The 27,050-nt window shown below is 41.0% G+C and overlaps 1 protein-coding gene across 3 annotated transcripts; it reads right to left on the bottom strand.

Annotated features, from left to right (window-relative positions):
* Positions 1-76: 76 nt before the first annotated feature.
* Positions 77-25,806, bottom strand: FCRL1 (Fc receptor like 1). 3 transcript variants are annotated; one of them, XM_012511491.2, is made up of 11 exons: positions 25,693-25,806; positions 12,678-12,698; positions 9,027-9,293; positions 7,564-7,851; positions 7,102-7,380; positions 6,660-6,776; positions 5,269-5,296; positions 3,827-3,909; positions 3,534-3,605; positions 2,769-2,797; positions 77-1,838 (listed from the first exon to the last, which is right to left on the bottom strand). In XM_012511491.2, exons 1-11 carry the CDS (start codon positions 25,721-25,723, stop codon positions 1,767-1,769), a joined length of 1,287 nt encoding a protein of 428 aa, XP_012366945.2. In that variant the 5' UTR covers positions 25,724-25,806; the 3' UTR covers positions 77-1,766. The 3 variants fall into 3 exon arrangements, with proteins under 3 accessions (XP_012366945.2, XP_012366946.2, XP_012366944.2); XM_012511490.2 differs by having other exon boundaries at positions 538-1,838; positions 2,769-2,800; XM_012511492.2 differs by lacking the exons at positions 3,534-3,605; positions 6,660-6,776 and adding an exon at positions 3,425-3,486 and having other exon boundaries at positions 2,769-2,800.
* Positions 25,807-27,050: the final 1,244 nt, after the last annotated feature.

Here is a 27,050-nt window from a genome sequence, read left to right as displayed (position 1 = left end):
CCCCTTCTGCCATGATTGTAAGTGTCCAGAGGCCTCTCTAGCTGTTTGGAACTGTGAGTCAATTAAACCTCTTTCCTTTATAAATTACCCAGTCTCTGATATGTCTTTATTAGCAATGTGAGAACTAACTAATACACCCCACAAACTGATTTCCCAGACATTGTTGGTGAAGATATAAATTGATACAGCCTTATCTGAGAGACATTGAAGACTATTTAACAAGAATATTTAATATGCATAATCTAGCAATACTAGATTTACAAATTTATCCTTCAGATAATCCAGCAGGAGTGCCATTATATGCTTGTACAAAGACATTTGTTTGAACTTTGTTTTTATAATATGAATTTTTTGAGAGCCTCCTTAATGTCCACCAGTGGTGAGAAGGATTAAAATATATTATGATCGTACATAATGCCACTGAACTGTACACTTAAAAATGGTTAAAATGATCAATTTTATGTTGTGCATATTTACTACAATAAAAAAAGAAAAAAGTTATGATTTATCTATATAACATACTACTACAGAGACTTCTAAAATAGTATAATAGATCTATTTACAGATTTGAAATTATTTCATGATAGTTTGTTAGATAGGTATACTTCTAAATGTTTATATATTTACATGTATGTATAAGTATGTATACAAAAAAAGAAAAATATCTAGAGAGCTACCTGAAAGTTTTTAACAATAGTTAACATTTGTGTTAACTTACAGGAAAGACTTTAACTTTTTACTTTATATACCTCCAAATGTTTATTAATTCGTAAGAGTGAGTGGTTGTTTTAAAATTAAATACATTGCTTGAGCCCAGGAGTTTGAGACCAGCCTGGGCAAAACGGTGAAATCTTGTCTCTACGTAAGACAAAAAATAGCCAAGTTTGGTGGCATGTGCCTGTAGTCCCAGCTACTCAGCAGGCTGAGGTAAGAGGTTTGCTTGAGCCTGAGAGGCAGACGTTGCAGTGAGGCAAGATTGTGCCACTGCATTCCAGATTGAGTGACAGAGTGAGACCCTGTCTCAACTTAAAAAAAAAAAATTAAGATATAGACTTCAAACCATATTACCATGATTTCAAAAATTTTGTGAATAAAAGAAGACACACTGTATTCATAAAGCTTCTAGGGGCTGTAATAGATACATAATTTTGGATGTGGCATAGGTTGGCCTATATATACAAAAATATGACACTAAAATTAAGTGTAGTCACAATAACTTTTTATGTAACTTTGTTTTAGTTCTAATTTGGTAACAGTGACTCAAAATAAATAGAATCATATTTTAGGTGGAAACTCGATGATCCATGTAAGTGGCGGGGCTGGAGTTCTGTGCTGTCTGGGCAGAGAAAGCACTTGGACTGAATGATGGGCATGGCTCTCTATGTGAAGTGCTGCAGAGTCACTAACCTTGAGTTCATGTGCTCTAAGCTTCACTGTCCCTCCAACCCAAGATCCTAATTTCTTTTATTCCATCCTGTTTCCTCTTGTAAACAGAAGAGCACAATTTGACCTGTTTTCAAAGGAGCCGGCAGGAATCTGGTTCTGATAACAAAGTCCCTGTCACTCCTGTGTCTATTGGTTCTCCTAGGTAGTTTCTTCAGGGCTGCGCCAACTTCACTTCACAGTAGATGAAGGAATAGTGCCATGGAGAATGGCATCCAGAAGAGGTATACTAGAAAGCTAATGCCCCAAGATCTCTGAAGAACATATCAGGTCTGAGGCTTGGGGTCATCGATGGTTTTCAAAGGGCAGAATCTTCCATAACCTTACATAGCGTCTTCATAGTCCCCATCTGTAATGTTTGCTTTCCTTGGCCTGGAATAGTTGTCTAAGGAAACCTGGAAGCAAAGATTAGGACTAGAGCAGGGAAGACAAGCAGAACATGCCTCCACTGGTCCTCTTCCCCAGTTAGCTTGGATGCATCTTATCATGGCACATCACACAACGCAAAAATCAGGGCCTCTTGGAAAACTGTGATCCAAGGCCAGCATTTTCAGAGTGCCTGTATCCCACTGGTGGACTACAAAGATGCTCCTGATAAGCTGCAAACTGATGCAAACATACAGTGTCTTCCCTCATTCTTATGGGCCATTGTTAGGCAGCCCCATGGGCTGTCATTTTTTAAAAGGTTGTCAGAATTTTATATTCGTAAATTAAATGTAGCATGTCACTGGACTTTACCAAGGATTTGAATTTTGTCCTGAGATATCTGGCTGCCATACTACACTAGACAAAACTGCAAAGCCCCTACTGTTTTTGCACACATGCACAGAGCTGGAATTTCTGCAGTTTTAAGAAAGTATTTTCGTATCAGTGGTGATATCTTGAATTATTCAAAGTTTACCAAATGCTAATTTTTAGTGACACAAATTACTATGAGCTTAGGTTTGTTCAATATTAATTTAGTTGCTGTAGAATGTTTGGTTAACCTTATAGTACAAAGTGATGGATGTATGGCTCAATAGTATTTTAGGATAAAAATTTTCAGATAAATAGAATTTTTAGACTAGGTATGCACTGCAGTTTAGCTGAAAATCATTCATGTGCCCATTGCTAAAGTAAATCTATTTGTAAGCCTTCAAAATTTCCTTGTACAATGACCCCTTATTGTTGTAACTACATGTTTTTACCTCCACTGCTTTGGGAGGTAGGGAAGAGGTAGACCATGGGATTTTTGCTCTTTCTAAGTGGCTATAATTTAAGAAGTTTGAGAACCAGTTCCCAGAGGAAAGAAAGAACATGGAAGAAAGAACAATAGAGACTCTTACCTTGTCCTCCATATGTGTCCCCAGGGTTTCTGCTGTGGAGAAAAGGCAAGTGCTGTGACATTCCACTTATATTTAAAGTCCTTCACTAAACTTGTGTTAAGAAAAGCTTCTTCCTCTCTCATCTATTTCCCATGAATTGATTTCCATTAATATTTTCTGTCTTGCTTTTCTGTTTATCACAAATATGATTCCCTTAGTAGCCAGAGGAAAATTGGCAGCCTGGGGGTGGGAGGGTAAGTAGACCCCCTATGCCAGGAGGGGCCTTTATACATCTCAGTTATTCTGGGCCCACCATGTGTAGGATGGGACAAGAGCACCAGCTAGGCAGCTGTGATGGGGTTATGAGGAGTATGTCAGGCTACTCAAAGAGGGCAGGCAGAGGCCATCACCTCTGGTGCTGCCACATGACTGGGGAGTGAGGCATAAAATGTAGGCCTTACAATGACACCTTATTGTAACTACGTTTTACCTCCATTGTGTTGGGAGGTCAGGAAGAGGTAGACCATGGGATTTTTGCTCTTTCTAAGTGGCTATAATTTAAGAAATTTGAGAGCCCATCCCCAGAGGAAAGAAAGAACCTTAGCATTAGCTCTGGGCTCTACTCAAGGTAGCTCCAGACCCAAAGACAGCCATTAAGTACACACAGTGATGCTCACAGCCTTCTGCTCTGAGGAATGCTGTTGTTTGCCATGCACAGCCACTGATTGTTCTCTTGGTTCTGGGAAAGACAAAAGTCAGAGACAAATTTACGCCCCCACGTCTCACCTGCTACTGATTCCTGGTCCGGCTGGTTATAGTACGCCAACGAATAAACCTCATCCCCACTTACAACATTCACTGCAAGAGAAGGAAGGAGACTTCAAGACACAGCCCCTGATTCCTGTCTTTCAAATTACTCCATACCTTCCACCTGTCACAGCCATGAAGACAGATGACTCATTTGTTTGTAGCAGAGGCTGGGGCACAACAAAGTCAGGTTTGGCTAGCAGATGTTATCCCATTGTCCCTTCCCCATCTTGCTGTACCATCTTTGGCCTGGGTCATTTGGGAAGGCTCACCATTTTCATATATAGGCTGGAGCTGCCTTGGGGTAGCTGAGTTGAGGTAGGTGAACTCTTGGGGTACAGGGCTGGGAAGGCTCCTGCAAACACAGAGACACATGTTATTTATCTGAAATTGCATTCCAGATAATGCAGATATCACACTGAAGGAGAGAAGCCTGTGACAAATGGTCCTGAGCAGAATACTAAGTTACAGGGAAATGAGCAGCTAGAAGGCACAGCAGTGTGGTATGAGCCACAGCCCTGTCACAGGCTGAGTGGGGCACTGCAGAGCATGCACCAGAGGGTAACTCTGTGAGCGTAAGGTGTGGTATTGCCCATTCCCAGAATAGTGTCATTCACATCATGAGTGCTCCCTAAATATTAAATGAATAAATATTGATTCACTCCAGATGGAAAACACTTTGCTGGGCAGAAGAAGCAACTTGAGGAAGGGTCAGAAGAAAATGCTCCTTCATGTGCAGGTACCAGTGAAAGAGCTACTCTCACTTGAAAAAAAAGAATATCTGTTTATTGTTGGCATAAATGATAATACATTATATTAAAAAGACAACTAAACATTGGGATCTCTAGATGGAAGTATTTTAAAAAATATTTTCTTCCTCTAAACATCTAAAGAACTTCACCAATAACTGTTCAGTATGTTTATTCCTGTCTGTCTTACATTCCAGAAATGTACATGTATCTTACCTACCCTGAAATACTTTAAAACTCTCAAGAGCCTTTTATATTTTCACACCTCTCAGCACTCAACAGAATGACTTACAGATCCTCAAATATTGGTTGACTGATTGAATGAATGCATGATCCTGGTGAAAGCTATGTGATTATTTATTTATTTATGTATTTATTTATTTATTTATGAGACAGAGTCTTGCTCTGTCACCCAGGCTTAAGTGCAGTGGTGCCATCTCGGCTCACTGCAACCTCCACCTCTCGAACTCAAGGGATTCTCTTGCTTCAGCCTCCTGAGTATCTGGGACTACAGGCGTGCATCACCACACCCAGCTAATTTTTTGTATTTTGGTACAGACAGTGTTTCACCATGTTGCCCAAGGTGGTCTGGACTCCTGAGCTCAGGTGATCCGCCCGCCTCAGCCTCCCAAAGTGCTGGGATTATAGGTCCCAAAGTGCTGGGAGTATAGGGATTATTGCCACTGTGCCCAGCTGCAATGTGATTTTAATACTCTGCAGTGGTATTGAGGGGGATCAATAGGAAAAATAACGAAAAGATTTAAAATCGTTAATGTACGAAATCTGAAAGAAGGGAAGTGACAATGAATTGTTCAAAGTTGCCAGTGGGAGAACTCAGGAGTGAGTTCTGGGCATAATAAAACAGAAAAAAAAAAAAAAAAAAGCTCAGGAGAGAACAAATCTAAATCTATTTTTAAAATAGATTTTTCTGCATTATTGGCACCTATAGTGAAAACAGGTCTCACCTGAGTGGATCTCTGGCTGAACGTCTTCCTGCAAGACAAACAAATGAGCACACACATAAATGGAAGAACCCTCACTGTCAGTGCTTTCATACACCCTGCACAGGGATATGCCTCATGCTCAGATGACCATTGTGGGTGCCACTGTGTGCCCAGCAGACATCCTGGCAATCATTTACAGAGCCTTCATTTCACAGATGGAAACTCGGGTCCTGAATAATTAAGTGAGATTCCCAAAGCCAATTAGTACCAGATCTAGGACTTAGGACCCAAGTCTCTAAACATGCACATTTATTGTATGTTTTGGTTTTGTTTTACAACCACACTACCCAATCTTATTGTGACAAAATTCCTTGGAGGCAGGTTCTGCCACAACCATGCTATAGATGGTGTGAGGTACCCAAAGATGTCAGAAAAGCTTGGAATTTAAATGAGAATTTCACAGTGTCCTCTCTTGCCTTGTCTACAACTTCCTCAGTGAAGAGGAGACCAAGGTTAAATATATAAATAAATATGTAATTACCAATTGTGATAACGTGTGAATCTAAATAACTTGGAACTCATAATAGGAGAGAACAATTGCAGGCTGTGCAGGCCAGGTGAAGCCTCTTGGAGAAAATGTCATTTCAGAGGAAAAGTGAGAAAGTTCCAGCAGTAAGTAGAACATGTGGATGTGTGAATGTGCATTTCGGAGAGAAGAAAAAGCATGTGACAATACTTGAAGGTGAATAAGAATTGATGCACTGACTTTAGTACTGGGATATAGTCAGGATAGCTGGAACTGCTAACTATTTCTCTTCTGTGGCAGATTATTTTAAATAGTTACATTTGTTTGTTTGTTTGAGACAGAGTCTCACTCTGTCACCAGGCTAGAGTGCAGTGGCGTGATCTCAGCTCACTGCAACTTCCAACTCCCTGGTTCAAGTGATTCTCCTGCTTCAGCCTCCCAAGTAGCTGGGATTACAGGCATGCACCACAACGCCCAGCTAATTTTTGTTATTTTTAGTAAAGATGGGGTTTCACCATGTTGGCCAGGATGGTCTTGATCTCCTGACCTTGTGATCTGCCCACCTCAGCCTCCCAAAGTGCTGGGATTACAGGCATGAGCCACCACCCCCGGCCAAATCATTACATTTTTGTATAAAAATTAAATCACAGAAGCACAAAATATCACTCGAACCTCAATTAATAGCACATGAGGGATGGAGAACTTTACCAAAAATGTTACACTGTGTTAATAGGCACTGTTCCTACCTGCTGGGGTTGTGGGCAGATTCACAGGCAAGGTGGTTAACAGCATATACATCTTTTGCAGTATACATGTCACAATTTCAGCCTATTTCAGTGAAAACAAAGATCACAGTAACAAAATGCCGCTCTCTTTAAATACTAACCTATTTTTCTTTTGAGGCCGTAGCAAAATAATAAGGCCACAGTGGCTGGACCAAGGGTGCCGAGCAGCCCCTCAATGACTCCTGAGGTGAGATGATTGCTTCTGGCCCCAGTAGGCACTAGAGGGAGAGAACTGTGTATGATCTGCTCAGAGGAAGGGCTTGGGGCTTAGAGAGCAGACATCTTGGATGTGGGTTGTGCCCAAGGTCTGCCCTTCCAAGTGCAGATTTATTTATTTGTGGCTTATCATCTTTATGAAAAGAGAAGAGATACACCCAACCTTGAGTTCTCCATGCCCCTCCAATACATCACTCATGACAGCACCTCACACAGAGGCCCCACCATTGGTAGCACACACCCAGAAGCATAGTGGCACCAGCAAAACTCTCCCAGGACGCTGGGAAGGAGACATTGACCAAGACAGTTCCATAGCCTGAGCTATACCTGTGAAGCTGAGTGTCACCGCCTCACTGCGCTGGGCCCCCAGGCCATTGTTGGCCTCACAGGAGTAGTTTCCAGAATGTTCTGCAGTCAGGGAAAGGTTGAAGGAGGCTCCTCCTCCAGAGGGGGCCGAGCTGCTCCCCAAGGTGATATCCTCGTGATAAAACCAGTACAGGATCGGAGGAGAGCCTCTTAGGGCCTCACAGTGAAGCTCCAGCACATCCTCCACTGCAGCCTGGGCCCTGGGAGCCCTGAGCATGAGGATGGGGCGAGACACCGGGACTGAGGAAGATAGTAGACTGTAAGAGACAGTCTCTGACAATGCAGCAAACTCATGATCCCTGCCCACCGATGCTCAGCCCCATTGAACTTCCTCAGCATGCCCCAGGGAAACTTTGTGTGCCCCAGGGAAATGTGGAGCCCAGTTTGTGACTGGCTGGCTGAACGGAGGGTAGTGGAACTTACTTCTGACAGTGATGCTCACCAGCCCACTGGGGCTGGGACCATAGCCATTTTCAGCTACACAGTAATATTGCTCAGCATCACTCTCCCTCGCTGTAGGAATCTCATACTCCGCTGTCAGTGAACGCTGTATCTTTGTCTGAAGGTTTAAGCCTACAGTCCCTTTGTACCAAAGGAAGGTGATGTCTCCTGTGCCCATAGCAACTGAGCAGATGAGGACCAGCCTGTCTCCCTCCATCACCTGTCCTCCTGGGGGCTGAGTCTCCAAGCTCACATCAGTGACAGGGACCCCTGTGTGAACACAAGATGACATAGGAAGACCCTGAGTAGGGAGAGTTTCAAAGACAGTAAGTAGATGTGACAGTCCTGAAAGCAAAGCGCATGAGTGAAGTCAATGATGTATATAGCTTAATTTGGGTGAGGGGGAGGGGTCTGCTGATTGGTTGGGTGATGGTGGTAGGATAAGAAAGACACCATAGTATTACCATACAAGGTGTAGCATCACCTCTCTCCCTAGAACAATGTGACTTCCACTACCTTAATCTCTCAAACTTTCATTTTTTCAAGAAACAATAGTATAGTGAAGTGATTATAAGTCTAAATTGTAAATCGGACTGCCTTATTTGAAGAGTGGTTCCAATGCTTTTACTCTTGTGTGCTTCATCAAATTACTCAACTTCTCTGAAGTACAATTTCCCATATGTAAAAGAGAGCTGGTAATGATAGTTATCTCCTGCAATTGGAGGGTTCAATTACACAGTATCTATGAAGCATTAGGATAGGGACTGCCATGTATAAATTGCTCAATGATTATTGTGGTGGTGGTGGTCCAGTTTCACCAGTATTGAGTTTTTAGCAAGTGTGGGAGACCACAGCCTTTTGGAGGCATTAGACATTCGCTTCATGGCACGATAGAATGGGAGAGGATGTTGGAAGTGTCAACGCTGACATGGAATAACAAGTTGAATTATGAAGCACTCTTTTCTTTCTATTTTTTGGAAATCAAGCTCCAACTGCCCTTCCGTAAGCCCTGCTCCAGTAACCTATTCTACACACTCCTTCGGCAAAGCCTTCTCTGAGCACCTCAGTCCCTTATCCCCCTTCTCTGTAGTCAACAGCCAGTCCTACACAATGCAGCATCACGTATTTAACCCTAGTTATTCAGAGTGCTGGCTGAGCATCAACTTCGTGTAGTCAAGGACCAGATATTATGCAGCTCTTCCCCTCACACCCTCCAGCACAGTGAAGACACACAGTAAGGTTTTCCTAAGTACTCTCTGTTTGCTTGAATGGAAACAGAGTGAATAAGGGAAGATCCCTTAAGGATTCTAATAATGAGAGAAACTCAGGAATATCTTTCAAACAGCTCCTACTCTTGCAGAGATAGAACCCGTAACAGTGAGGATTAGCCTCTTGCCACTGCCCTTCTCAGCCTATCCTGGCAGACTGACCCCACTGACACTCACTGTGCACATTTATCTGGGATCTGCTGCTCCTCAAGACTTTGGACGCCATTGTCTGTGCCTCACACCAGTATGACCCTGAGTCTTCTTTCCACATGGCAGCGATCTGGAGCTTGGAGGAGCTGCTCCAGCCTGGGCCCAAGGCCCGGGCATCTCTGAAGAAGCAGAACTGGAACTGGGCATCTGAACTCCATAGAAAGGGCATCTTACACATCAGGGTCACTGGGCTCCCCTCTGTGGGATGGGAGGGGCTGGCTATTAACAACAGCTCTAGAGAGACGAATTAAACACAAATGATTAATGGGGTTCAGAGTTTCCGGTAAGAGGCATTTTGTGTCTCAGCACTTGCTAACAAGACTCAAAGAAACAGCCAGTTGGACACACAGGCCACCCCACATGTCTCCACCACCCCCCAGTGGCCCATGGGCCTTCCTTTGCCATGAACTCACCCTGCTCACCCCTGGTACATCCTGCCCCTGTGCAGTGTTATCTTTCAGAAGGCAACCCTTACCTTTGACTTGGATCTTATTATTTTTTGAAGTTTCTATCCATAAACTAAAAACACCTTTCTTGAAGCCAGTACAATAGTATTGAAGACTGTCACTGGAGTTGGCATTGGAGATGGTGAAGCTTGAAGTTTTATTCAAAGTGAATATGCTTCTTTTGTCCTTGTAAGCCACATTCATTATCTTCTTCTGTTCCCTTTCCCCTGGCATCTCAGAACCACACTATCTTTTTCAAAAACAGAATATGGGACCTGCAGGGTTGATCTGTCCAGGAAAGACATAGAAGAACCCAGTCCCCTCATTGCTGACTCTGTCCTGCCCCATTATTGCTATTTCTATTAGAAGAAATGGCGTGTATTTGCTTGTAAATGCCCAGTACCCACCATCCACACAGCTTCTACACAAACCTCTGTAGAAACCATGATCTAAAGAGGCTTCTATCTGAGGCTTCTATACAAACCTCTGAGGCTTCTATATAAACCTCTGTAGAAACCATGATCTAAAGAGCTAATTTAATTCATATCTTAATTCTCAGAGATGTGTCCCTTTGGGGTGTTAAGGGCTCTTTTTCTTTCTATTTTTTTTTTTTTTTTTTTTTTTTGAGACAGGGTCATGTTCTGACTCTCAGGCTAGAGTTCAGTGATGCGATCTCAGCTCACTGCAACCTCAACCTCCTGGGCTCAAGCGGTCATCCCACCTCAGCCTCTCAAGTAGCTGGGACTACAGGCATATGCTGGGCATAAGCCCAGCTAATTTTATTTATTTTTTGTAGAGATGAGGTCTTATGATGTTGCTCAGACTAGTCTTGAACTCCTGGGCTGAAGTGATCCTACTGCCTTGGCCTCCCAAGGTACTGAGTACAGGTGTGAGCCACCACTCCCGGCCTAGGGCTCTTTTCTGGTGATAAGATGATAAAATTGTGCTCTGCTCTCTCCTCATCTCCCCAGCTTGCAGCAGCCCATAAAAATGTCACAACCCCTAATAGCTATGGGCTGTGTGGGCATTTGTTTATCCAACCCTCAGAGCCTCTGCCCCTTGAAAAATATTATACTTTCCCTAAGACAAAACTTTATTCTTTCCTCACCAGATGAAAATGACAAGTGCTTTGGATTACTAAGGGGTGAATTACTAGGAATTCAGCTTTTCTGCTGAAATGTGTTTTTTTTTTGGTTTTTATTTTTGGAAACTTTTAAACATCAGTTCCATCCATTGTACCAGAATATTTGCTTTGTCCTGAGGCATGGAATATCTTAGAGTCACTGTCTTTCCTTGGAAAACTGTGGTCCCCAGAAGACTGACCAGTAGCACAGCTCTTGGAGCTAGGCAGGGCAATAAATAAAAAGGCATTTAGGCCAGGCGTGGTGGCTCACGGCTGTGATCCCAATACTTTGGGAGGCCGAGGCTGGTGGATCACCTGAGGTCAGGAGTTCAAAACCAGCCTGGCCAACATGGCAAAACCTCTCTCTACTAAAAATACAAAAATTAGCCAGGCGTGGTGGCATGCATTTGTAGTCCCAGCTACTCCAGAGGCTGAGGCAGGAGAATAACTTGAACCCAGGAGGCAGAGGTAGCAGTGAGCTGAGATCACACCACTGCACTCCAGCCTGGGCAACAGAGTGAGACTCTGTCTCAAAAAAGAAAGGCATTTAGCATTTGGGTATCTGTAACCTGCAATTCTCAATGGGGCTAGGGTGGTAATGAAGTGGGAAACTGGACAGGGTGGATTGCAAGGGTCTGGAGCTCAGTCTTACAGTTCAGAGCTTGTTTCAGATAATTCTTAGATAGCAGAGACTATCTGGAAAATACCTGGTGACAGAAACTTGGTTTCTTCATCTTTGATATGGCTTTGGATTTCTGCTTAGACTGGGATTGGGCACTTGGGCTTAGGGGTAAAGATGAGACCAGACACAAGGCATGCATGGTATTAATACAAGTCGTCAGTTAGACTTGGACAAACATTAGATAAGGAACCTAGAAGGCTAGATTGACTCTGAATCTCTCTGAATCTTTCTGGTCACAGGAATTCCTAGGGAACTTGGGAACTTGTGTTCCCTAGTTGCACTTGCAGCCAATGTTCTTGAGGTGGCAGGACAATCCCTTTTAACACTGTGGCTAGTATTTTCTCCACAAGATAGCAATTTTTTTTTTTTTTTTTTTTTGAGACGGAGTCTTTCTCTGTCCCCCAGGCTGGAGTGCAGTGGCGCGATCTCGGCTCACTGCAAGCTCTGCCTCCCGGGTTCACACCATTCTCCTGCCTCAGCCTCTCCGAGTAGCTGGGACTACAGGCGCCCGCCAACACGCCCGGCTAATTTTTTGTATTTTTAGTAGAGACGGGGTTTCACCGTGTTAGCCAGGATGGTCTCGATCTCCTGACCTTGTGATCCGCCCGCCTCGGCCTCCCAAAGTGCTGGGATTACAGGCTTGAGCCACTGCGCCCGGCCGCCGCAATTTTTACATTTTATCATTGAGCATGATCTAGTGAAGAGTCCTTGGTGGGGAAAGGAATTCCCTACTCTCCTTCTCTGGTAAAGGTAAGACTTTGAATCAGGATCAGTGCAATGAAGTAAGTTTGCATAAGCTAGAGTCCGAAAGAGAAAATGAGCTGGGGAAACAGGTGTGGCTGCAGAGGAGCGCTAAAAACAGGAAGGAGGCAGCAGTACTACTTCATTCCACACATGTCTGGAGGATTCACTCTAATGTTCTCCGTGGATGTGTGATTTTGGCATTTCCTTCATCACCCATGGTGACACACCCAGCGAAGAAGCACAACCGGGAATTGGAGCACCTGAGGCTGGGAGGACAGAGACGCTCTCTAGCATGAATCTTCAGCACCCTTTGCCTTCCTTGTGCAAACAGTGTCTCCCTCCCTGTGCTGGGGCTTCCCGGAAATGTGACTGTGTTCTTGAGAAGGTCAAAGCAAGACCTGTTCACCCCACTGAGCAGACACGTGTCAGGTGCAGAGACTGATGTGAAGACAGAGCAGTCCAGGCCCAAGGGAGCCACTGATGTTTGTACACCTCAGCAGCTGTCACCCTAATATGTTTTGGGCAGGAAGGGGCTGCTAAGACAGCAATCCACAGGCCTCCTGTGCTGACCTAAGTAACAAAATACCCACAGACCTTGAAGAAGAAAAGGAAGTGCAACTCACCGGCAGGTTCACAGAGTGGAGCTGGGAGAGAATTCAGCAGAGATCAGTACAGAGCAGCAAATCCCACACATCTCCAAAGTTTAAATCCTCTGAGAGCTTCCCCAACACCACACCCTCCATCCCCTGTACCCTCCCTGCATCTCTTTCTTCCTCTCTCTTTCTCTCTTTCTCTCTTGTCCCCTTCCTTCTTTCATCTTCTCTTCCTCCCTCCTTATCTTAACCCCACTTCTTTTCTTCTTTCTCTCTGCTCCTTTTCCCATATTCTGCATCACCCACAGAGCACCTGCCCACAGAACAACACATGGTTCTTTTTCATGATCATAAAGTAATTGCCAATGACCTGTGTTGTCTGTGATTAGGAGGTGGCATCTTTGCTAACTACTTAGCAGCTCCCTCTTCAAGCTCCTCATTCCCATTCCCACCTCCTCCTTTCAAAAGCCTTGAGGATCCAGGTTTGGATTGACTGTCTCATGGGAACAACAGAGTCAGGCAAGGAGAGTGCAAAGCCTCATACTCAAGGCATAGAGACCCTTTGTTTACCAATTTCAGATCAGAGGAGGCTTAGGTCCAGAAAAGGAATTCAAATTTCTCCAAAAATTATCTTCTATCCCAAGGATTTGACCATAATATTATGGCTCAATGATCAAGAAAAAATAATTCTGGGGAAAATGCAGGCTTTGTAGCTGGATGACACAGATTTGAGTACTGGCTCTTCCTCTTACAAGCTGTGTGACTATGGGAGAAATGTTTCACCTCTCTGTGCTTAGTTTCCTTGTCTGTAAAGTGTAGATAATTGTAGTACCTACCTCACAGAGTTTTTGTGAAGATTAAATAAACTGATATTCTTAAGGAGCTTAGACTAGTGCCTGGAATTTACTTATTCAGTAAATATTGTGTCATTACTACTATCTATTTTAGCCAAGCTTGGTTTGAGATACTTACTTTTTCTTAGGTTAAATGTTTACTTGAATAATTAGTTCCTTAGGTAGGGGAAAAGTATCAATAGGAGATGGCATAAAATCATATTCTATACATTTGTCCATACAGCAAATAATTTGAAGTGCTCACTGTATGCCAGACGTTGTGCATGGCCCTGGAGTGATGGGAGTAAACATGAATGACAATCTTTGATGTCAAGAAATTTATATTATAGTGGTAGAGAGCCAATTTAAAAAGAAGTATATAATATTCTTTCAGAGGGTGATTGGTTCTCTAAGAAAAATAAAGCAGAGAAATAAGATACAGAGCATCTTAAGATGCTCTTAACTGTTTAGATAGATTTAGATAGACTCAGTAAAAACCTAAATGAAATCAGGAAGCAAGTCTTCTGAATATTTGGGAAAGAGCATCCCTGGCAGAGAAAACATCAAATGCAAGTATCCTGAGGAGGAACTATGCTTGTACAAGGAGGAATGAGAAGGCAAGGGCGCCTGGAGCTGACCAAGTAAGGGGGCAGGGGTTAGTTTTTGGTGTCTGAGAAATAGGAAGGATCCAGTCACGGGCACTTTATGGACTTGGCAATAGTTTTGGATTTCATTCTAGGTATGATGGGGAACTATGGACAGTTCTTACTTAATTTATAATATCACTCAGACACTGTGAGGAAAACAGTATAGAAGTGAAAGAAAAGCAGGGAGAACGTTAGTGGGAATTTAGTGTAGGAGGGTAAAGATAGTGGCTAAGATTAGACTGCTGGTGATATGAAGTGGTCAGACTTTACTATAAATTCTGAAAGTAGAATTAATAGGAATTGCTTATGGATTTAATAGAAAGTGCAAAAGGAGAGAGAGGGGAATTAAGTATGACTCTTAGATTTTTGGCCACAGCAACTGGAAGAATGGTAGTGACATTTCCTGAATTGGAGAAGTTGTGGGGGAAAACAGGTTAAGTTTTGTGGTGATGGTAGTACAGGTGGAAGATCAAGAGATCTGTTTGAGTTTAAGATGCCTTAAGTTAAACACGTGATGTTAAGTTTAAGATGTTTATTAAGATGTCTATTAGATACCCAAATGCAGTTAAGTACATAAGAGGTATTTAAAAGAGAGGTGAAAGCTGGAGAAATAAGATTACATTTAAGCTTAAAGTGGCACATGAAGTGACATAATTATATAATTTGGGGAAGTGAGTATGGATGAAGTCTAGGTATCAACTTTGAGGATGTCCAACATTTTGCAGTCAGCAAAGGATCCAAGCCAGATGCAGTGGCTTATGACTGTAATCCCAACACTTTGGAAGGTTGAGGTAGGAGGATTGATGGGGGCCAGAAGTTTGAGTTCAGCCTGGGAGGCAAAAAATAAATTAATTTAAAAAAAAAGCCCTGTCTGTAAAACAAACAAACAAACAAACAAACAAAAACAAATTTTTTTGGGGGGGAAGGAGTTTCACTCTTCTTGCTCAAACTAGAGTGCAATGGCACAATCTTGGCTCACCCTATCCTCTACCTCTCGGGTTCAAGCGATTCTCCTGCCTCAGCCTCCTAAATAGCTGGGATTACAGGCATACGCCACCACACCCAGCTAATTTTGTATTTTTTTTTTTCTTCAGTAGAGACTGGGTTTCATCATGTTGGTCAGCTTGGTCTGAACTCCTGACCTCAGGTGATCCACCCGCCTTGGCCTCCCAAAGTCCTGGGATTACAGACATGAGCCACCATACCCGGTCAAAAAATTGTTTTAATTAGCTGAGTGTGGTTGCATGTGTCTCTGGTTCCAGCTACTCAGGGAGCTGAGGCAGGTGCATCACTTGAGACCAGGAATTCAAGGTTGCAATGAGCCATGACCATACCACTACACTCCAGCTGGGGCAACAGAGTAAGGCCTTGACTCTAAAAAAATTAAATAATTTAGCAAAGAAACTGAAAAGCAGCAGATACTGAATTAGAAAGAAAACCAGCAGAATATGATATTCCAGAAGCCAAGTTAAAAGTGTTTCAAAAAAAAAAAAGAGTGATCAAATGCCCCTGAGAAGTTGAGTAAAATAAAAAATTAAAATTGACGCCTGGATGCAGCAACATGAAGATGGTTGATGCTATGTGCAAGAACAGTTTCAATGGAGTGGTAAGGATGAAAGATTGATTTAAGTAGGTTCAAGGAAGAATGAGGAAGAAGTATAAGGACTTAAATGAGTTTGCCAGGGGTTAGGAATGGGAGAAGATTTGACCATAAAAGGGATTGAGGGCTTGAGGGCATAAGAAAGCTTTTGTTTGTTTCTTTGTTTGTTTGTTTGTTTGTTTTGAGACAGAGTCTCACTCTGCCACCCAGGCTGGAATGCAGTGGTGTGATCTTGGCTCATTGCAACCTCTACCTCGCAGGTTCATGCAATTCTCTTGCCTCAGCCTCCTGAGTAGCTAGGACTACAGGCTTGCACCACCTCTCCTGGCTAATTTTTGTATTTTTAGTACAGATGGGGTTTCACCATGTTGGCCAGGCTGGTCTTAAACTCCTGACCTCAGGTGATCCACCCGCCTCGGCCTCCCCAGTTGCCGGGATTATGGTCGTGAGCCACTACACCCAACCAGGAAATTTTTGAAGGGATGAAAATGTCCTGTATTTTGATTCTGCTGGTGGTTATACAGATCTAAATTTTTGTCAAAAATTATAGACAGTGTTTCAAAAAAGTAAATCTTAATGTAATGTAAATTAAAAATAAATATTAAATAAAGAATGAAAGGAAGTGAAGCAAAGACAGCAATTCACTGAAAACTTTATTTTTTGTTGTATTTTATTTTTTTGAGACAGAATCTTGCTCCATCACCCAGGCTGGAGGTCAGATCACTGCAGCCTTAACCACCTGGGCTCAAGTGATCCTCTTACCTCAGCCTCCCAAGTAGTTGGGACTACAGGCATGTGCCACCATGCCAGGCTAATTATTTATTTTTTATTTTTTGTAGAGACAAGATCTTGCTACGTTGCCCAGGCTGGTCTCAAACACCTGGTGTCAAGCGATCCTCCCACCTCAGCCTCCCAAAGTGCTGGGATTATACACCTGGTGCACTGAAAACTTTATAAAGGGAGACAGAAGACTGGTGTAGTAAATGGAAGCCATATTTCTATTATTTTAAGAGAAAAGGCATTGTCAGTGATGTCGGCAAGATGGCTGACTAGAGGTGTCTATTACTCATCCCCCTCCCCCACTAAAAAACACTGAAACAATAAGGAAACAACTACGTTTTGACTGAAGTGTCTAAAGGAGAGCACTGAAGTACAGCAGGGGAGTGGCAGAAACCTTGTGGAGCACAGAAGCTCACGATGGCTACATAAAGAAGGGAATGGAACCCTGCAACCTGCCTCTGCAACCCTGTCTCTTCAGTCAAGATCAGCTTGGAATGCAGGCTGGGATTCAGGCCTAGGAGGGGATTTTTGCTAAAAACAAAAGGTAAAGAAGTCCCCAGAAGCGCCCATTATATCTGTGGACACCGGCAGTCTTTGTTGCTGGAGAATCCTGCAGTTCTCACAGGACCTATGTGCAGTTTTGGAAACTGCCTGGAGTTCATATGGCTGCATTATTCTAGAGTAAGAGCCCATACTGTGGCTCCTCCCATCCCATGACCCAAGCTACTTGCACAGCACTGTCTTGAAACTAGAGCAACTACTAGAGTGTGTTCTGTTCTTGGGGGCAGTAGTCACTGCATCTCTTCATCCTTGAGGCTTCACCATCATTGCATCATGCTCACACACAGTAGTACACCGTTTGCTAGCCAAGCTGCCCCGCTTCCTAATCCATGGGAACAAGCTGTCTAGGAAGCACTCCATTTTCTCCATCTTAGTGGCTTCGGTGCCCCAACCCCAGGGACTCAAAACCTAGGCTCAGGGAGACAGCTGTGATCCTGTCACTTGAGTCCACATGACACTCTGCCCTGCCAAGGAACAGGCTGTCCTGCCCAGCAGGGAAGTCAAGCCTTATCCAGAAGACCAGCCATGTGCCTGCCTCCTTGGCATATGACCCAGTCAGGCATCCTGCCCCTAGGGAAGCCACAGCTGAGCCAGCAGACCAACTGCATGCTCCCTTGGTGTGAAAATCAGCCTGGCATCTTACCCCTGGGGAAACACAGCACCTGCCAATCTGTATTACTCTGCCCTTCTCGGCCAAACAGCCTAAGTGTCCTGCCTGGATCTGGACTAGCCCTCTGAAGCCTAAGCTGCTGAGGCACACCATTTCTTTGGTGTGATGGTGTGATATTGGGGAGTGAACCCAATATTGCACTGTTCCCTGCTTTCCAAAGCCAAAGCCACAACTGCATCCTATCACCATTCCAGGGTCTTTCTTGTCACTACACCTGGCATCACAGAGCCGGGGCCACTACTGTGTCCCACCACTCCAGGATCCAGAGTCACCACTATGTAATACACTCTCTCCTGGTGCCTAAGTTGCCGCTGTGTCTCATTGACTCTGGGATTTGATTTGTAGTTGTGATCTGCTTCCCAGTGTCTGACCCTTTGGAAAGCCCTTTATCCTTAGAGCCATGATAGTGCTGTATCTTGACCCCCAGGATCAAAGTCACAGGTACAACCTTGCCCGTTGGGCCTGAGATACTGGGGAGTGCTTCAGAGTCACATTCTTTGTCTTGGTGGAAGAGCTGTGTCCATCTATGCCTAAGACAATGAACCTGCATCCAGGCACAGATGCCATAGTAGTGGCAGTGTGTGCAGGACACTGAGTGCAGGACCACAACCACCTCAAGCATCTGTGCCCTGGAACACAGTACTACCATGCCTGCCTGTGACCCATGCCGGGGCCAAACACCAAAAGACACCCTCTCAGGTATGATGGTCTATGAGGAAAAGAACAGGAAGATCCCTAAAGCTCTTGCCACTGAGAACTGTAACAATCTATCTTGCCACCACCACCCTCACAAATTCCTACAGCCTAGGCCACTGAGGCACACACAAGCATTGCTGACATTGATTACTGCTGAAGAAATTACACAGAGACCACACTGCTATGCTCACCTGGAACCAAACCAATGAATCTTCCTCAACTAAGGATCCGTTGGTGCCCTAGGATCAATCTGCAGGTGAAACTCTTTTCTTACAAAAGCCACTCTGTAAAATTGAAAGAGGTGACTCTTCCACCAGATGCACAAATGGTAAAGCAGGAACACAACAAACATGAAAAAGTGAGGAAACATGACACCACTAAAAGAACAAAACAGTTTTCCAATAACTAACTGGAGATTTATTAATTGCCTAAAAAATTCAAAATTATAATCTTAAGGAAACTCACTTATAAGAGAATACAGATGAAAAGTTCAATAAAATCTGGAAAACAATTTATGACCTAAAGAGGAAATTTGAAAATATATAGATATCATGAAAATAATCCTAACAGAAATCATAGAGCTAAAAAATTAAATGCATGAAATAAAAATTACAATTTAGAGCTTCAACAGCAAACCAGATAAAGAAGAAGAATTTCTAAACTTGAATATAGATCTTTTGAAATAACCCAGTTAGCTGAGGAAAATTTTTTTCAAAAGTGAAGAAAGCCTACAGGACTTATGGGACACCATTAAGTGAGCAAATATTTGTGTTATTAGAGCACTAGAAGAAAAAGATATAGAGAAAGTTTTGGAAAGCATATTTGATAAAATAGTAGCTGAAAACTACTCAAGTCTTGGGATGGATATTAACAACCAAATCCATGAAGCTCAAAAATCCCCAAATAGATTTAACCTGAAGAGATCCTCTCCAAGGTACATTATAATCAAATTGTTAAAGGTCAAACACAAAGAGAATTCTAAACACAGCAGAAACATCAAGTCACACATAAGAGAATTTCTATAAGAGTATCGTCAGATCTATCACCAGAAATCATGCAGGCCAGAAAAGAATACGATGATATATTCAAAGAGCTGAAAGAAGAAAACTTTCAGCAAGAATACTATACCCAGAAAAGCTGTCTTTCAGAAATGAAGGAGAAATAAAGTCCCACCCACACAAGCAAAAGCTGATGGAATTCAAGACCACTATACAAGCCTTAAAGTAACTGCATAAGAGAGTGTTCCAACCAGGAGTGAAAGGACAATAATTATTCCATGAAAACATGTGAAAGTGTACAATTAACCACTAGAGGTAAATTGATCATTAAATTCAGAAAATCTCATTACTGTAATGGTGATTTGTAAATCTTTCAAATCTCTACTATGATGGTTAAATTCGAAATGGTCAAAAATAACTATAGCTGTGATAAGTTGTTAAGAAATACACAATACAAAATATGTAACATAAGGCAACAAAAATATAAATTATGAGGGCAATGGTAAATGTCTGGACCAAAGTTAAGTTGTTATCAGCTTAAAGTAGTCTATTACAACTATAAGATTTTTTATATAAGCCTCATGGTAACCACAAAGAAAAAATTGACAGCAGATAAGTAAATGGGAGAGAGAAAAGAATCAAAGCCTAGTGCTACAAAAAATCCACCAAAACACAAAGATAAACAACAGGAGAGAAACAAAGGAATGAAAGATCTACAAAACAATTAGAAAACACTCAACAAAATGGCGGGAGTAAGTCCGTACCTATTCATAGTAACCTTGAATGTAAATAGATTAAATTATTCAATTAAAAAATATAGAGTGGCTGAATGGATTTTAAAAAACAGGACCCAACTATATTCTGCCTACAAGAAACTCTACCTGTAAGGACATACATAGACAGAAAGTAAAAGGATGAAAAAGAAATACCATGAAAATGGAGAACAGGAATAGTTATGCTTATATCTGATATAATAGAATTTAAGTCAAAAACTATAAAAAGACACAAAGAAGGCCATTGTATAATGATAAGGGGGTGAATTCATCAAGTAGATATAACAATTTTAAACATATATATATCCAACACTAGAGCACCCAAATATATAAAGCAAATATTATTAGATCTAAAAGGAGATATAGACTACAATATAATAATAGTAGGGGACTTTAACATTCCACTTTCAGCAATGGAAAATCATCCAGACAGAAAATCAACAAAGAAATATCAGATTTAAACTGCATTCTTGACAAAATAGACCTAACGGACATTTATAGAACATTTCACCCAATATCGGCAGAATTCACATTTTTCTCAACTGCACATGGAACATTCTCAAGGATAGATCATATTTGAGGAAGCAAAATATCTTAACAAATTTAGAAAGATTGAAATTATATGAAGTATCTTCTGACCACAATGGTATAAATCTTGAAATCAGTAACACAAGGTACTTCGAAACTTCACAAATACATGAAAATTGAACATCATGCTCCCAAAGAACTAGTGAGTCAATGAAAAATAATTAAAAGAGAAATTTTAAAATTTATTGAGGCAAATAAAAATGGAACCACATTAAGTTTATAGCAATGAATGCCTACAACAAAAATAGAAGAAAGATCTAAAATAGGTAACCTAACGTTTCATCTCAAGGAACTAGAAAAACAAGAACGAACTCCACCCAAAGTTAGTAGAAGGAAGGAAATAATAAAGACTATGGCAGAAATAAATGCAACAGAGACTAGAAAAACAATACGAAAGATCAATGAAATGAGTCAGTTTTTTAAAAAGATAAAATTGACAAACTAGCTAGACTAAATAAGAAAAAAGAGAGAAAATTCAAATAATATAATCAGAGATAAAAAGGGGACATCACAACTGACATCACAGATTATAAAGGATAAAGGATTATAAGAGACTATTGTGAACAATTATATGCGAACAAATTGGTAACTTAGAAGAAATATATAAATTCCTGCACACATATAACTTCTCAAGATTTAATTTTGAAGAAATAGAAAATCTGAACAGACCAATAACAACTAAGGGAATTCAATCAGTAATAAAAGTCTTCCATCAAAAAGGAACCTAGGACCTGATGGCTTCATTGCTGAATTCTACCAAACATTTAAAGAACTAATACCAATTCCTCTCAAATGATTTCAAAGAAATTAAAAGAAGAAAACACTTCCAAACTCATTCTAAGAGGCCAATATTACTTTGATGCCAAAACCAGACAAAAACACAACAAAAAGAAAACTACAGGCCAATATCTCTGATAGACATAGATGTGCAAATTCTCAGCAAAATAACTAGCAAACCAAATTCAACAGAACATTTAAAAAATTCATTTACCATGATCAATGGGATTCATTTCAGGGATGAAAGAATGGTTCAACATGCAGATCAATAGAAATAATACATCACATTAACAAAATCAAGAATAAAAACCACATGATCAATACATGCACAAAAAGCATTTGACAAAATTCAACATCCATTTATGTTAAAAACTCTCAGAAAATTAGGTGTAGAAGAGATGTACCTCAACATAATAAAGGTCATATATGACAAGTCTATAGCTAATATCATACTGAATGGGGAAAAGTTGAAAGCATTTCTCTGAAATCTAGAACAAGACAAAGATGCCCACTTTGGCCACTTCTATTTAACATAATAATGGAAGTACTAGCCAAAGTATTAGGCAAGAGAAAGAAGAAAGAAAGAAAGAAAGAAAGGAAGAAAGAAAGAAAGAAAGAAAGAAAGAAAGAAAGAAAGAAAGAAAGAGAAAGAAAGAAAGAAAGAAAGAAAGAAAGAAAGAAAGAAAGAGAAAGAAAGAAAGGGCATCCAAATTGAGAAGGAAGAAGTTAAATTGTCCCTGTTGGCAGATGACATAATCTTACATATAGAAAACTCTAAAGACCCCACCAACAAAATTTTATCTAATAAGTGCTAAAGCTCTATGTCACTGATTTGGGCAGCAGCTTCACTGATGAAGTTGCTGGATAATAGATAGATAGATAGATAGATACATAGATAGATAGATAGATAGATAGATAGATAGATAGATAGATAGATAGATAGACAAAATATATAAATCAGTAGTGTTTCTATATGCTAATAGTGAACTACCTGCAAAAGAAATTAAGAAAACTATCCCATTCACAACAGTTATAAAATAATAAAATACTTAGGAATAAATTTAACCAAGGAGATGAAATGTCTCTACAGTGAAAACTATAAAACATTAATGAAGAAATTGAAGAAGATGCAAATAAATTGAAAGATATCACATGTTCATGGATTGGAAGAATAAATACTGTTAAAATGTCAATACTCCCCAGAATCATCTACAGATTCAATGCAATCTCTATCAAAATACCAATGACATTGTTTTCAGAAATAGAAAAAGCAGTCCTAAAATTTGTATGGAACTAAAAAACAAATAAACAAAAAACTCTGAATAGCCCAAACAACCTTGAAGAAAAGAAAAGCTGGAGGTATTACACTACCTGACTTTAAAACTCTAATAACCTACAAACCTACATTAATCAAAGCAGCATGGTACAGGCATAAAAACAGACACATAGACCAATGAAACAGAATAGAGAGCCCAGACATAAATCCACACATTTATAGCCCACTGATTTTCAACAAAGGTGTTAAAAATACATAATGTGGAAAGGACAGTGTCTTCACTAAATACTGTTAAGAAAACTGGATATCTACTTATAGAAGAATGAAATTAGATTCTTATCTCTCACCATAGACAAAAATCAACTCAAAATGGATGAAAGACTTAAATGTATGACCCTGAACTGAAACTACTAGGAGAAAACATTGGGGAAAGCTCTATGTCACTGATTTGGGCAGTGATTTTTTTGGCTAGGACCTCAAAAGCAAAATCAATAAAAGCAAAAATAGACAAATGGGATTACACACAACCAAAAGCCTTCAGCATAGTAAAAGAAACAATCAACAGAGTGAAGAGACAACCTACAAAATAGGAAAAAGTACTTGCAGTCAATACATCTGAGAAAAAGTTAATATCCAGAATATATAAGAAACTCAAACAACTTAATAGTAAGAAAACAACCCTATTAACAATGGCCTAATTCTCAAAAGAAGAAATGCAAACAGCCAACAGGTATATGAAAAAATGGCAAACATCACTAATCATCAGAAAAATGCAAATCAAAACCACAGTGAAATATTACCCCATACCTGTGAAAATGACTATAATCAAAAAGACCAAAGATAACTAGTATTGTCAAAGATGTGGAGAAAAGAGAATTCTCACATGCTGTCGGTGGGACTGTAAATTAGAACAGCCATTATGGAAAACAGTATGGAGGCTCTTAAAATATAAAAAATGGAACTACCATATGGTTCAGCCATCCCACTACTGGACATGTATCCAGAGGAAATTAAAGCAGTGTGTTAAAGAGATATCTGCACTCCCACATTTATTGCAGCACAATTCACAATAGCCAAGACAGCTTCAATGTAGACGTTCATCAAAAAAATTAATGGATAAAGAAAATGCAGTATATATACATGATGGAATACTATTCAGCCATAAAAAAGAATGAAATCCTATCTTTTACAACAACATGGGTGAGCCTGAAGGATATTATGTTAAATGAAATGAGGTAGGCACAGGATGACAAGTACTGCATTATCTCACTCATGTGGAATCTAAAAACGTTGATCTCATAGAAGGATAGTGCAGAATGGTGGTTACAAGAAGCTTGGGCAATAGTGGGGAAGGAGGAATGAGGGAAATGTTGCTCAAGGGATATGTAATTACGGTTAGATATGGGGGGGGTGTCCAGAATAGACAAATATAAAGAGACAGAAAGTAGATAATGATTGCATGTGGCCAGAAGATAGAGGGGTGAGGATAAGTGAGAGGTTGGAAAAAAAATTGGGGATGCCTGCTAGTGGGTATGGAGTTCTTTCTTGGGTGATGAAAACATTCCGAAATTGATTGTGGTGATAGTTGCACCACTCAGTGATTGTAATAAAAAACCACTGGATTGTATAGCTTAAATGGTGAATTGTATTATATGTGAATAATATTTCAATAAAGCTGTTTTTAATAAAAGATACTGTAGCATGTTTGTATACTTATGGGAATAATTTAGAATGAATAAACATATTGATGATGGAGCAAACTTTTTGAGAAAGTAAGAGGGCCATGGGCCCAATGCACAAGTGGAGAGTCTTGTCATCAACAAGCTGAGGGGCAATATATTCGTGGTAGGGGAAGAGAAGGCAGTGTATGTGAATGCAGAGGTGAGTAGGTCAACGGCAATAGAAAGATGACAGAGTTTTCTTCTGACTGCTTTTATTTTCTCAATGAAATATGAAGCAAGATTATACAATGAGAATGAACAGAGAAGTTTGAGATGACAGGATAAGGTATGCAATAGTGATCATGGAGCAACATGGACTATGAACATGTAGGATAATTGCCTGGCATTGCTGTTGGCTACCTGAGATTCGGGGGTCCTACACTTAAAAGGGGATAAGTCATCAGGGTTGTGCATTTAAAAAAAAATCCCACTCAGCTGTTTATGCCCAGGAGTGAAGCATGCAGAAGGGCGTGTAAACCAGGAGAGTGCTGTGGGGGAAGAGAGATGAAGGTGTACTCGAGGGAGAGTTGTGGTGGTGAGCTGCAGAATCTGAGCTGAGTACCATGAGAAGTGAGTGCATGAAGTGTAGTCACTGATAATGGAAAAGTAGCCCTGGGGTAATTGAAGACATGTTGAAAATAGAGTGCACAAGAAAGTGAGCTAGAAACACAACTTAGTGGGGGTGGGGGATGTATGCTGAAAACAAAGGAGTGATGATAAGTTCTAAGGTTTGACTGTGGGAATGGGGAGTCAGAGAGGGATAAAAAGAAATAATGTTGGTAGTAAGAAGGGCAAGGAATCCAGAGGCTAATTTATTATACAGATTTTTCTTTTGGCAGCTGTTGAAAACACTGAGAATAAAGACAGTTATTGATGGACAGGAAGACAGACAGTGAACACTTCCTATGAGATAAAAACTGAAATGACAGTTTTCTTGAAAATTCTGGCTTTTTGACATATCTACAACTTTTTGCCTGACTCTGAGCCCTCCGTGGAAGTGGAGATCTGAGCACCCCTGAGCATTACCTGACAGAACCTTAGTCCTAAGAAGTCCTTACAGCCCTTCAGGAAGCAGAGCCCAAGCATGATTGCATCCCACACCCTGCTCTGAGTTGTCCAACTCACCACAGATCAACAGCAACAGCCTCGGCAGCATGAGGACCAGGTCAGGGATGGTACCTAGAGATGCCTCTCATCAAAAAAAGAATGCACCTCAGAGTTGAGCAGCAGCAGTTCATCAGAGGTTTGAGGAAGTTGATATCGGAAGTTACCCTTCAGCAGAGGTAGAAGGAAGAAGAGCCCTCCAAAGACCAGACTCCATTTCCTTTTCTGTGAAGTCTGAGAAAATTAAAGATGCTCCTTTTTAAATATAGTTTGATTCAGTTCCACAAGTTGCAGATAGTACACATCAATATTTGAGGGACTTTTTCAAGAATTCATGTATTTCAAAGGAAGTTTTCTAAAGGCAGGTTCCTACTTTGATGAGTCTCATCAGGTTATGGTCCTGCTGAAATACTTTTCACCTTTGATAGGGATGTCTCCTGGATTGTTTCTAATTGGCACATTCTTCTTGCTCAGCAATATAGTCCCACTGTGCAAACTTTCTCTAGTATAGTCATATTATGCAAACATGTCATTAAGCCAGAGACTGATGGGGCTGTCACCCCGGTTATGTGTAGGGTCTGACACTTGCTGCATATGATGACTTACGTACAGGGTCAACCTATTCATACAGATATACGCTTTGATATTCAAACTTTCAGTGTACCAGTAAATGAGCATGAAATCATTGAAAAATAAAATCATGGCAAATTACAATCTGGGGGATATTTGAAAATGAAATACAGAAAAGAAGTATATGCAGATTAGCTTCAGAGCACTTGAGAAGGGTTCACTGTTAGTACTAACTCTGGCGTTTGTAAAATTGCCCCTCTTTTCCCTCAAAACCAGGGTATCTATAATCTCTCCCATTGCTACCCTTAGCACATTAGGGCTACCAGTTCTAGGCAAGTGAAGCCTAGATTAGGGATTGGAGGAGAATAAGCTATCTTAATTTTCAATATTTCTTAAATCCGTGAGTGTCTAGGATTAAGAATAACTAGAATGTGTGGAAAGTAACCTATTAGGAGAAAGATGCTATCAGGCAATGATGTCGAAGTCCAGGTATCCAGTTCAATGAGTATGACTGAGAAAAGAAACTATTCAGAGATACGCAAAACCAGAGGGAAAAGGGAGCAATGTTGGTAACCAGGCTAACAGCGAAAGTGCTGAAAACAAATAGGTATTCCATAGCTTTATTTATTGGCTTAGGAAAGCCTGTGTGGGGATAAGCTTGCTTAGTGTAAAGTTTCAGGACCAGTGCAAAAAAATCTCCTGAATGAGAATGTAGAGCCCTCTAAATCCAGGGTGTAAAGCTGTTTTTGCATACACTGTGCTGTTTCATCTCTCTCTTTTTCTTTTAATCTGTTGGGTTTTTTAATGTT

The sequence above is a fragment of the Nomascus leucogenys genome, chromosome 12, assembly GCF_006542625.1.
Source record: "Nomascus leucogenys isolate Asia chromosome 12, Asia_NLE_v1, whole genome shotgun sequence".
NCBI classification, from domain to species: domain Eukaryota; kingdom Metazoa; phylum Chordata; class Mammalia; order Primates; family Hylobatidae; genus Nomascus; species Nomascus leucogenys.
This window is presented reverse-complemented; position numbering and strand designations above follow the sequence as displayed.